Below are 12109 nucleotides of genomic sequence, written 5' to 3'. Positions count from 1 at the left end.
TAAAGGCTCCTGTGTCGATGCGACAGTCTTTGCGGCCGCGCTGAACTCGCCGGACGAAATGCACGCCTCGGCGCTCCAGGTTGGCCCTGAACTCCTCATCAGATTGCAGCAGGAGGTCCCAATGAAAAATAACCCCCTGCGACCTATTCAGTGCCCGATACGGGACAACAGACACTGGGATGTCCCCTAGTCGGTTGCACGCCTGGAGCGCCGCCGACTGTGTGGCGGAGGTGGTTTTTATAAGAACGGACCCCGAACGCACTTTACTGAGAGCCTCGATTTCCCCGAAGATGTCCTCTATGTGCTGGACAAAGAACATGGGCTTGGAGGTGGCGAACATCCCCCCCATCGGTCCGAGAACAGACTAAATAGCGGGGGAAGTACTTCGCCCCAAGCAGGCGGGCCTGTCCTTCCTCCCAGGGAGTGGCCAAGGGGGAAAGGGCAGGAGAACCAGAACCAGAGACAGTACCTTTCTTTTTAAAAGACTCGGCCGCAGAGCGACCCGATACATGTTGACGTTTCATCTGCGAAACGTCTGCCCCGATACCACCCACTCCGACCAGGGGCCCTCCCCATGGGTGCCACCCAGCCTCAGCAAGGGCCACCTGGCAGGATGACCGTTGCCGGGAGTCCTGATGCCCCAAGGAGACGGGCATCTACTCCTTGGCCGACGTGGGGAGGGTGCAGCTCAGGTATCGGCAGTACGATCCCTGTGTTGTCAGAGGGCTACAACCTAGAGGGTACATGACGACCCCACCACAACGGGCTGGCTACCGTGCTAGATTTCAGGTGCCATGGAAAGTCCATCATGATCGTAGGTGCAGATGGGGACGCACTATGGGCGTAACTTGTGCAACCCATCAGGTGTTTAGGCCCAATGTGAGGAATAGTGGGTGTGGTTACAACGCCGTTACAATGCTGAGTACCAAGGTCTTAGTGCACTGAGGACCAGTGATACACCATATAAGGCGTCCTTCCCCAAAAGGCTCGTACTTCTGTAGAATTTTGAAAAATGGAGGTCAAACCCCAAGAGGGACCATCACACGGAAGGCCGAAATGGTTGAAACTCCTTTTAGTCGCCTCTTACGACAGGCAGGAATACCTCGGGCCTATTCTTACCCCGGACCCGCAGGGGGGCAGATGTGGTTGTACATATTAAGCAGAAAGTGCTTGCCGACAATAGAAAGGTGCTGCACCATCTGAATGTGAATATCATCTGGCCCTTGGGCAAAGAATCAGGATGAAGTGAGAGCATGGTCTAGCTCCTTCATACTAAAGGCAGCATTGTAGCATTCATTATTCAGAGAAGAGAAGGGTATTGCTCGAGCCTCCTCCGCTCGTTTCCGATGGAGGCAGCCAGGGTGACAGTGAGAGTAGCTCAAAATCTCCGCAAAATGGTGGCCGAAGGCATTGGAGATAGCAACAGGATCTACGATGACATCTTCTCCTACTGTCAGCCGGAAATTGGGTAATGGATGTTGGGCCCAGAGAGCAGTCAGAGGTTGGTCCAAACGATGGAAGAGGGTGTGAAACAGTAAAAAGCACTAGTGAATGAAATGCAGCTAGCTTTTTTGCTATCCCAAAGAATGTGACGACACTATGCATACATCTGTTTATAATGAATGCAGTTTGCCACCGCAGGATGATAGTTTAAAACATGGAGAGCACGTCTCCGTGTGCTAATTGTGTCATGGCATGCCTCAGTCCACCAAAAGACCAGGACATGGTGAGGTAAAGAGCAAGTGCGAAGAACTGAACATTCTGCAGCAGTAAGGATAACATTTTAAGATACTCCACATGGTCATCACAACTGGGGAAATGTTGTTCGTCAAAGGTTGCCAGGGAGGAATAAAGCCTCCAGTCAGCATTAGGAAGCTGCGATTTGGGTATGCACGTAGGTGGGATAGGAGTCAGCAAATGCATCGCACATGGGAAATGGTCGCTCGATGAGTCAGAGAGAATGGACCAATCGAGACAAAGTGCAACCTGGGCAGTACGAAGGATAAGTCCAAATGGGAATAAGTGTACATGGAGACTGAAAGGAACGTGGGTGCTCCTGTGTTAAGAGGAAAGGTTAAGTTGATTAAGGTGGTCAGCCAAGAGGGCACATCTCCAACAGGTTCTGGGAGAAACCCAAGGCAGATGGTGCAAATCAAAGGCACTGAGTAGCAGAAAAGGGTGAAGTAGCTGCCCTGGTGACATCAAATGACGGAGGGATGTAAACGGTACAAAGGGAAAAGGCGAACTACAACAGCTTGAAGGCGGGCAGTCAGGGAGATAGGTTGACTATGAACGTCATTCCATACGAGCAGCATGACTGCCCGTGAGATGGAATGCCGACTTTACAAAATGGAACTGGTAAGAAATGCGAGAGCTCAAAGCAATCATGAGCATGCAATTTTGTTTCCTGAAGGCAGGAAATACGAGGACACTGATGCTAAGAGCAGCCGTATATCCTCTTTGTTGGATCAAATATCACAAACTTTCCATTGGAGAAGAGTCATGACGAGGAAAAAATGAAGGGTGTCGCCTTGGCAGCTGCCGAGTGCCAGCCTTCGAAGACTCACTGCTACAGGCCACAGAGGCAGGAGGATCCTGCTCCACGAGGTCTACAGGCATGTCAACATTCTTCTATATCGGTCTGCCGGGTCCAGTGCAGCAAAATGGTTGGAAGTGGACATTGGTGACATGTAGGTCAGCCGGGCAAGGGTATCCCATGGCAACACTGTCAAAGGGGATCTTAGAGTTGGTGAAGGAGAAGACCGTTTGCCTTTGTTTGACTTCTTTGAGCCTGTCCAGTTAGGAGACGAACACTCAGATGTAGGTTGGCTGGAGAGAAGTATGAAGTCTTCCAAGAGTACTCTTTCTGTCCTGCCGGTTGTGTAGCTTGTGACTTTGGCCCACGAGGTGAAAGTTTAGTGGCATGCTGCACAGCTGAAGGATGAAATGAGGATGCTACCAGGACACACTGCAATTTCACAACCGCAGTGCTAAATTTGAGGTCGCATGTCTGCGGCCACATCCTTCATAGATTAAGAGGTAGTGTACTGTAGGTACAAGATTTCCAATTAGCCAGCAACTTGCGTGCAACCGGGTAGGCACTTTTTCCTTCATCCGAATCTCCTGGACAGCCCACTTATCAAGATACATAGGACAATTGGAGGCCCATGATAGCCAAGCACGAACCCGCCAAAGAGTGGCGAGCCTCATGGGGGGTACATAGTACAGTGAAATAGGCAAATGCAAATAGCAGAAAACTGTGGAAGAGTACGAGGAAAAATATTGCAAAGATTGAAGAAGGCACATTAATACAAATCAAGAAGTCTAAAAATCTAATCTTTCAAGATTAATAACAGGACCACTCACCAACAATGGCATTCTCCATTAGAGATCTGTGGCTGAAATGTGTAGTCTGTCACAGAACAGCTAAATGTAATCAACAAGAAAGTAAATATAACCCACTGAGGATGGAACAACTGATGATACACTTTTGGGCAAGCACGAACTTATAACTGTGTTTGGCTAAAAAGCAGACCCTGTTAATTTTATTCTGTGTAGTCATGGACACAGAGCTTGAAACTCCAACATGATTAAATACTAAATTTACTGTCTGATAAAACATGTTTTTGGTGTGTATTCTGCATGAGCTAGAACAAAATCTTTTACATTGTCAAAATGAGACCAAGTCTACGGCAGAGGCAGCTGTAATTCTGTCACTTTTTATCAGTTTGGTCTAGACAGCAAATATATATTTTTAATACTTCACACATGATTAGCTTCAGTTTGTTTGATCCAATCATCATGGCACCAACTATCTGACGCAACATATCTCAATGCTAGGCTTAGGTTGACAGCCCATGGTCGGTAAGTATGCACGGACCTGTGATTAGATGCGTCTTATCTCATGTTCGACGTCCTGAAGAACTGATGGTGGCAAACAAGACAAAAACACAGCAGGTAAAACTTCAGGGCTCAGAGGTCATGGCTGATATATAAAACTATTCCACAACCTTTAATCTTTCCTGCATGACTGCCAGAGACATCTTTTGTTGACTGGTTGATTTGGGTGAGAGGACCAAACAGCAAGGTCATCGGTCCTATCAGATTAGGAAAGGATTGGGAAGAAAGTCATCCGTGCCATTTAAAAGGAATCATCCTGGCATTTGCCTAGGAAATACACGGAAAACCTAAATCATGATGGCCAGACATGAGTTTGAACCATCATCCTCCCAAAAGGAAGTCCAGTGTGCTAACCACTGCACCAGCTCGATCGGTAACATCTTCAGAGATCACATTGAAGTCTCAAGCCACCCCCACATTTATTGAGCTTTATAGAGGGCATTACCATTTGTTACAAGAAGCTGAATACACAATTGACTCTGGCTGGTATAACTGTCTTTGATTAAAAGATTAAAAACACTTGTCATTATGTTTGTGCAAAGTCAGCATTCATATTTTATTCAACTTAACCTCTGATTCTTTTCTGTTAAAACTACCTTGGTGTTTGTAAATCTCTATTGCTTCCCTATACACGTGTACATTATAATGCGCTGTCTTATCTCACAGAATTTTATCTGCCCTTTTATGCAAGTCTGCAGAATTTTGTGGCCATTGTTCCCACAGGTAAAATCTCTTGGGATGTTAGGCTGTGTTATTTTCATCTTCAATTTCTTCTTCTTGATTGACATTTCTATCCCTCTGCTGGGATGATTTTCAGGATCTAGTGGTGTCCACAGCTAGTGACATCAGTCACACAGAACTTTATTTCGTGGTTCGTACCTCGAAAAACATGTTCCGTTACAACTGATTTGTCACTATGGACAAGGCAGCAGTTCCTTTTACATACCCCAGGTTTCACTAGTGTATGCAGTGGATCTTTCGCTGTTCTCAGTAACACTTTCTTTCTCAGTGGGTCAAAAACGTGGTACATAGCAAAACTTCTGACAATGCAATGTGTAAACCTGTTATTAAAAGGCAGGAAAACTGTCCCAGTTGGCAGCCTTTGTCATTCATTAGTCTTGGCTTTCTCACTTTGGAGGGAGTGCTTCACCTCCTCAGTGGTGTAACTACTTTTTCTTGAAAGCCACTGTATGTGATTCAGCTTATCTCGTACATAAATCTACTCACAAATTTTATCAGCCCTTTTACGCAAGTCTGCAGGATTTTGTGGCCACAGTTACTGCAACTGTGTTATTTTCATCAATTTATTTTTCTCAATTGACTTTTCAATTCCTCTGCAGGGATCATCTTCAGGATCTGGTGGTGTCCACAGATAGTGGAAAACAAAAATGATGTACCCTAACATCCTTGGAGATTTTACCTGTTTATTAGCCCCTCTAACAGAAAAGAGAGTGTTAAGTTAAATAAAATTGGGAGGCCAATTTGCACCAACAGAATGTTCGAGTCCTTTTAATCATGAATGATGACACCAGCCAGAGAATTATACATTCAGTGTCACGTGGAGAATGGTTGTGCCCTCTATACAGTTCTATAAATTAAGGGGTCTTTTGAGTCTGTTGAAGTTGATTTTTATCTCTGGGGATGCATCCTACAGTCAGAGATGACCACAGCCTCCTGGCACAGAAGTTTTGAGTGAAGTGACCACTGGCCACGAAAGCCAACATTGTAAAGCCAAAAATTGTTACATTAGAAAACATTTTAAAAAATCTTTGCAATATGGACTGAACTCTTTACAATTTACAATTATTCATATGAAACCAACTGACTCAGTTTCACACTACAGATTTTACTAGTTAGTTTTAGGCAGATCATCGACAAAAGCCAAGGCATTGCTGTACTTTAAAGACAGGCCGAGAGGAAATAATATATTCATATTTTGTGTGTGTGTGTGTGTGTGTGTGTGTGTGTGTGTGTGTGTGTGTGTGTGTGACCAGAGGACTGCTAATGTAGTTACCCGAGTTTGAGAGCTTGTCCGCCGGCCCGAAGCCCTTCTTCCCCCAGAAGTGTGACCTGCTCTTCCTCGCGACTCGGGTCAGCCATCTGCGGGTACGCAAGGTAGGTGGGTTGGTAGCTCTGATCAGCCTGGCAACACAACCCTGCGAGCGTAGCGTTCACCCTCTATTCGCCTGCCGCCTGACGCAGTGGCGACAGACCTAGGGCGAATCCATCGTCAGGATTCGGGGGAGGCGGCAGTGGCGGTTCGGGGAGGTGGGAGTCCAAACAACTCACATGCAGAGCACAAGCGAGTGGTAGAGAGCCGTCAGCAAAGAAAATATACGGGGAGTACGGTCACAAATAATATTTAGCGTGCAGGACAATCCTGGTCTCGTGCAGGAGTGTATCTTAGGAATATAAGGGATTTTTTTTATTCTACACAATATGAGGATCACATGCACAACAGATTCAGTCAATCCAATTTTGAAACAAGACAGAACAAGGTCACAAGTTGCTCTACATACAAACATACAACACAATGTGCGTGTGCTGGGAACTGAAAAAGAATTATTCTTATAAAAGTTTCAAAAAATTATGAATTACAACTGCTACTGGCACTTCTTTCAGCAGAAAGACCTTTGTTGTCCTCACTATGTTACTTTTACATATGCTACAATGAAATTAAAATAGCCTACTACATAGAAAATAATGCCTTATCTTGCTCAGTGCAATTATACATTACTCCCTGATATATATACTTTCTCCTTGCAGTGTAACTCAAAACCATGAACAGTACAGTGACATCATGAAACATTCAGTGTTTTGTAGCAAATTTTGCATCCAGTTCTATAGAATTTCTTCTAAAGAGTAATTTAAAATTATTGATTTATCCACAACTTGCAGAAAAAGGGATACACAACAACAAAAGCATTTAAAGAGTTTGAACTTGCTGAGCAGTTTTGTGGGCTGAAGTTAAGTTTTCATTTATGCTACGCAGATTCAACACTGCTTTCCTGCTTTACTGCAGATGGTGCTCTACCAATCTAGATCTGTTTACATCCCTGCTGTGCTTCACCAGACACCTTTTCTTAACATGCTAGCACGAAAGTCAAGATAACTACTCACCTACAGTCCGAGGCATCGGGCCGTTTATGAGCGCACAAAAACACCTACACCATCCCAGTGCTTCAGCTCTTTGGCTGCTGCAACTGCCAACTGATTGCTCCGATCTGCACATGCTCTGGTATGCAGGGGAATATCATCATCTTTACAAGGTGATATAAGTGAAAGAGGGTGCCCAAATGTTCTGGAGTGCTTTCTTTATTAGGTGCGTGCAGTGGGTACACTGCATCACCATCAGAGTCTTAAGTAGATGAGTTATAAGCTCAAATATGCTGCACCTACTGCAATCAGGAATGTCTGCACCTCTTTCATAGGCACTGAATTCACTTAGCAAGCATATCGAGGAAAAAATCACGGCAAACCACAGAGCAGCATAAGTTTCCCTATCCTTACACAGGATAGGATTGACAGGCCTTCTTTGATTTTCTTCTTTTAGTAGTGTAAGGTCATTGCCCAGGTATCAGTTTCCTGAAGAAGTTGCATTGGTGGGGAAGAGAGACCTTTAAAAAATTGCCTTTGCAGATTTCTGACCTATGTTTGGTACTAAACATCAAGCTAATTTGTATAATTGTCAGTAGCCCATAGCATAGAGTGAAAGCCTAGTAACTGTAAACTCAATGGTTCAGATATTACTACTGGCAATTTTTTTTACTTTTTTATAAATTCCATACGTATTAAAAAAATGTAATGTTTATTGATAAATACCAAATATTAATTTTTAATACAAATATGCTTCTCTGTAGAACTTAAGGGCATGATAAAGTAATGTTACATATTAACAACTAGGAGGAAAGTAATGAGCATGTGTGAGCATGTTGCCACAGGCCTTGCAGTCGTGCAAGGGAAGCTTGATGTAATATGGTGTGTTGTCAGCAGGACTATATTGACAAGTGGTGCTAGCCCCCCAAAGTTAGAGAGAGAGAGAGAGAGAGAGAGAGAGAGAGAGAGAGAGAGAGAAAGGTGTAGCTCAGAAATTTGGTATTGTTCACAGCTTTCTTTCATGTGCATGGGGAGAGTTCTAAACCAAAGGCACTGCCTGAAGAAGAGGTGGTTGCCCACAGTCAACTAAAGCAGCAGATTACCACTATATTCTACAACAGGCAGGAAGGGACTCAAGTCAAACGGCATGTTCAGCTGCAACCACATTTAACAGGACTGCAAGGCAAGCAATCTCACAATCCACAGTGACACGGTGACTGCATGGGAACAGTCTCTCTGCTCGATCACCAGCACATTGTGTTCCACTGACGCGAGAGCATCAGCAGCAGTATTTGTGATGATACCAAGACAATAGGACCTGAACCAACAACGGGTGGTGTCATGTGCTCTTCTCGGATTCAGTCCGAGTAGTGATTCTGGATGTACCCTCATATGGTGAGATGAGTGAACACGTAATGCACCCATGCACATTATCAAACATGACACATTTGGTGATCTGGTTGTTACGGTGTGGAGAAGCATAATGTTTCTGGGCATGCTGGCCTCCAAATATTTCAGCACGGTACACCCAACAGTCAATGTAATTCTGACACTGCACACTTCCCCACATGTGTGTGTTCAGGGATGAATTCAGGGCTGACTTGCATTTTTTGGGTGACAGTGTGTGACCTGGAAAAAACACAGGCTTGGAATGATATAATATTTGGTGAATGGACTGGCCTGCCCTTAACCACCAAACCCCCCCCCCCCCTAACTTAAATCCCACTGAGCACATGTGGCATGCATTAGGGAGACCTATTACTGCACGTCCACATGCACGAACAACCATCCGGCAGTAAACTGTGCTGGTGAATGGAACGCCCTACCCCAAAATCTCCTTACCAATTTTGTGGCCAGCATGGGAGCACATTGCACAGCATGCATTGAGTTCTGTGGTGATCACATGCCCTATTAACAACCATGTCCTTCCTTTTGTAATGTGCAGGGGCCACTATGAATCTCAGTGACTACAGTGTAATTACAGTCTAATTAGAAGTGTCATTTCTGTTTGGCTCACTGTGTATTTCTTTCAGTTACCGTCTGTACTACATCGTATCAGTTGATTTTATGCAAGGTATAATTTTCATTGAGCTGTGTTACTTGACAGTGATACACACTGTGACAGTTTCATTGTTAAGTTTTGCATTCCAAAGTAATACCTTTGTATTTTTAATTAGTGGCTGTTTGATAATAAATTTATGTTTGATACAGACATGCAAAATGCCTTACTTTTTAAATGATAAGTTACACTCATCAATAATACTGTGATTTCCAGAAATAATGTGTTTTGTTTTTTATTTGATTTTTCACATTTTTGTGCCAAATTTTAATTTACTGCGAATTCTTGCATTTTCATGAGATTAGTAATCAAAGAAAGATTTTTATTAAAAAATTATTATTCAATATTTGTTATTTGACATTTCCATTTGTTGCAAATACAGAGTTTAAAAAAAGCAAAAAATATTACTGCTAGCAAACGTCCAGAACAGCAACTTTACGATACTTTTGTGTTACACTGTCAGCTACTGGCAATTACGTTAATAAATTTAAGGTGTTTTGTAATGCATCTCAGAAATCATCAAACACAGCTTTTTCATCGTGTTTCAGAGCACTGCATCTTACTGCTTCAGGAAATTGATTTACAGGCACCGACATCGATATCTCATCAAGTATGACGAAATTCAAAGAGGGCAGAGTGGCCCTAACACGCCTTTGTTAGACCCACTGGAGTACGATACTGAATTTAGTATATGAGACAACAAGAATGAATTTAGTTTATTTTTGTTGGATGAGGTCTATCATAGCAAAGACGCAAATATATGGCACACCTCTCGCAACATCATCTCACCTGTAGAGTGGGTGCAGATTTCACACTCAGACTGCCACACCACAAACCAAGTGTCAGGTGACTTTGGTACTTGTCCCACCTAATGGCAATAATTTAATAATTTGTCCCATCTGTTTGCAGTTAGTGCTTTAATGTGGGATGTATGTACTAAAAGAGTACAACTGCACATCCATCACAGTACAATGGCACAGTGTGTGAAGATAACAGAAAGCAGAACTTTGAGGCTGCAAGCACACTGATTGAAAAAAGGCTTGCAATTCTCTTCCAACAGTCACATAGCAGTATTCTAACATATCCATGTTTGTATCATGTACAATAACTGAGCCAATAAAGAACCTTACAACTGCACAAATTGAAGTTAAAAGTCAAGTTCAGATGCCCCACATTTTTTTATGAAGTACAATTTCTATGAAATTAAATTTCCATGAGGAAAAATCAATGGTGTTAAAATACATGACTGTACAAGGGGATGTTGTGTTTGATACACAGTTAAAACATGAGTACATTGCTGACAAGTGAGATGCACTGTCATCTGTAATAAGCCACGTAGTGCACACAGTTAAAACAAGACTGCTACACTGAATCTAATAAGGGACACCAGGGAAAGATGTTGGTGTGATCACCTACATCTATCTTTTGTGGCTTTACATCTGTCAGCACATGCATACGTTGCTGAGAGAGAGGTCTGCCTACACAGCAACTATTCTTTCACATTTCCCAGTACTCTAAAAGATATTATTTGGAAATTAAAGATAAACAGACACAAAAATCTTAACAAGTGGCACAAGACATTGTGACACAGGAAAGGTGACCGAAATCTGCTTTCAGAAGCTCAGATCATTCAGCAGATTCTCAGTTTCCTAAATAAAAATGCAAAAATGCTGTAAGTGGAAGTCCACCTACACAAAACAATTACTTATACATTCCACCCTGGATTTTCCGTTGTTCGATTTTACTTGTGCTTCTGTTACCGTTCCCAACGTATCTTTATACAATTGTGTGACCTGTGTGGAAGATCTTGATTTAATGAGTCTTTGTGTAGAAACACAATCTTTATGGAGACCTATGTTTGTCTATCCCATTAAAAATGGGTGTCTAATCTGTGGCTTGAATGACAGCCCAGATGCTCTTTAACTGCAATTGTCTATATCATGAAAGGTCACTGGATGTTCAGTAGGCCAAAAGCTGACATTTTATTTATTGACTATGCCATTAGCGTGGATGTATGCTTTGTCAGAGAACCAGACAATGTGCATGAATCCTCCTCCCCCCTGAATTACTCAAGCAGCAAAGTTACACCTGTCTTCTTCCTGCTGATCAAGAAGAGTATGGAGCACTGTATATATATATGTACATACACTGTATGTATAAATGAAGTCTAAATGATTAATGGAAAATCTCATATAAAGATGTGAAACAAATACTAACAAAGAGATAGAGGGGCTGGCCAGTACTTACCTCAGCTCAGTACAGCCGATAGATACACATAAAACAGAACCGAAAATTTACGTTCCTATCTTTCGGAACAAATGTTCCTTCATCGGGGAGGAGAGAGGGGAAAGAAAGGGAAAGAAGATTCAGTTACTCACAACCCAGGTTATGCTTCATAACCTGGGTTGTGAGTAACTGAATCTCCTTTCCCTTCTTCCCTTTCTTTCCCCTCTCTCCACCCCGATGAAGGAACATTTGTTCCGAAAGATAGGAACGTAAATTTTCGGTTCTGTTTTATGTGTATCTATCGGCTGTACTGAGCTGAGGTAAGTACTGGCCAGCCCCTCTATCTCTTTGTTAGTATTTATAAATGAAGTCTGGATGAAGAATTTGCTGTACAGAGATACAGGTTATTGCAAGTTCAGCTGTGGTTCTCACAGCTTCCACATTTTCTTGTGATCAGATTTGAGACACACATTTCCCATTGTTTTCAAATTGCTGATACAACTTGCAGATTTTTTTCGGCAGCAACGCATCTTGCGTTAAAACGTTGACAGAAATATCTCTGTGTAATAATCCATACTCTCTTGCTTCTACTTTCTGGCTTTCTGTTGAGCAGTCAGTGGTCCCATGTCTGACATTTAATCAACTGCTCTGAACCGAGTCCTAGAGAACTCTCCAGGAACCACTACACATTTACTGGTGTTTACAAATATGTTGCTTCGCTAGAACTGTGAAATAAATATCAAATGGTTCAACATCTCCTGCAGCATGCTGTACATCTGTTACATCTGATACAGAAAAAATCTCCTCTTATCCCCTGAAATTACTCTT

General features: G+C 42.9%; 1 protein-coding gene across 4 annotated transcripts in view; it reads right to left on the bottom strand.

The window, feature by feature from the left end:
• The window catches only part of LOC126109883 (V-type proton ATPase 116 kDa subunit a 1), a 117696-nt gene that overhangs the window by 74249 nt on the left and 31338 nt on the right, over nucleotides 1-12109 (bottom strand). Inside the window, exon 4 of one of the 4 annotated variants that reach the window (XM_049914965.1) lies at nucleotides 5915-6042. The exons of 2 other annotated variants lie outside the window; for them this stretch is intronic. In XM_049914965.1, coding sequence (XP_049770922.1) covers nucleotides 5915-6042 — 128 coding nt within the window. The remainder of the gene's footprint in view (nucleotides 1-5914; nucleotides 6043-12109) is intronic. One more of the 4 variants, XM_049914967.1, reaches the window with a different exon arrangement.

The sequence above is a fragment of the Schistocerca cancellata genome, chromosome 12 (genome assembly GCF_023864275.1).
Source record: "Schistocerca cancellata isolate TAMUIC-IGC-003103 chromosome 12, iqSchCanc2.1, whole genome shotgun sequence".
Lineage (NCBI taxonomy): Eukaryota > Metazoa > Arthropoda > Insecta > Orthoptera > Acrididae > Schistocerca > Schistocerca cancellata.
This window is presented reverse-complemented; position numbering and strand designations above follow the sequence as displayed.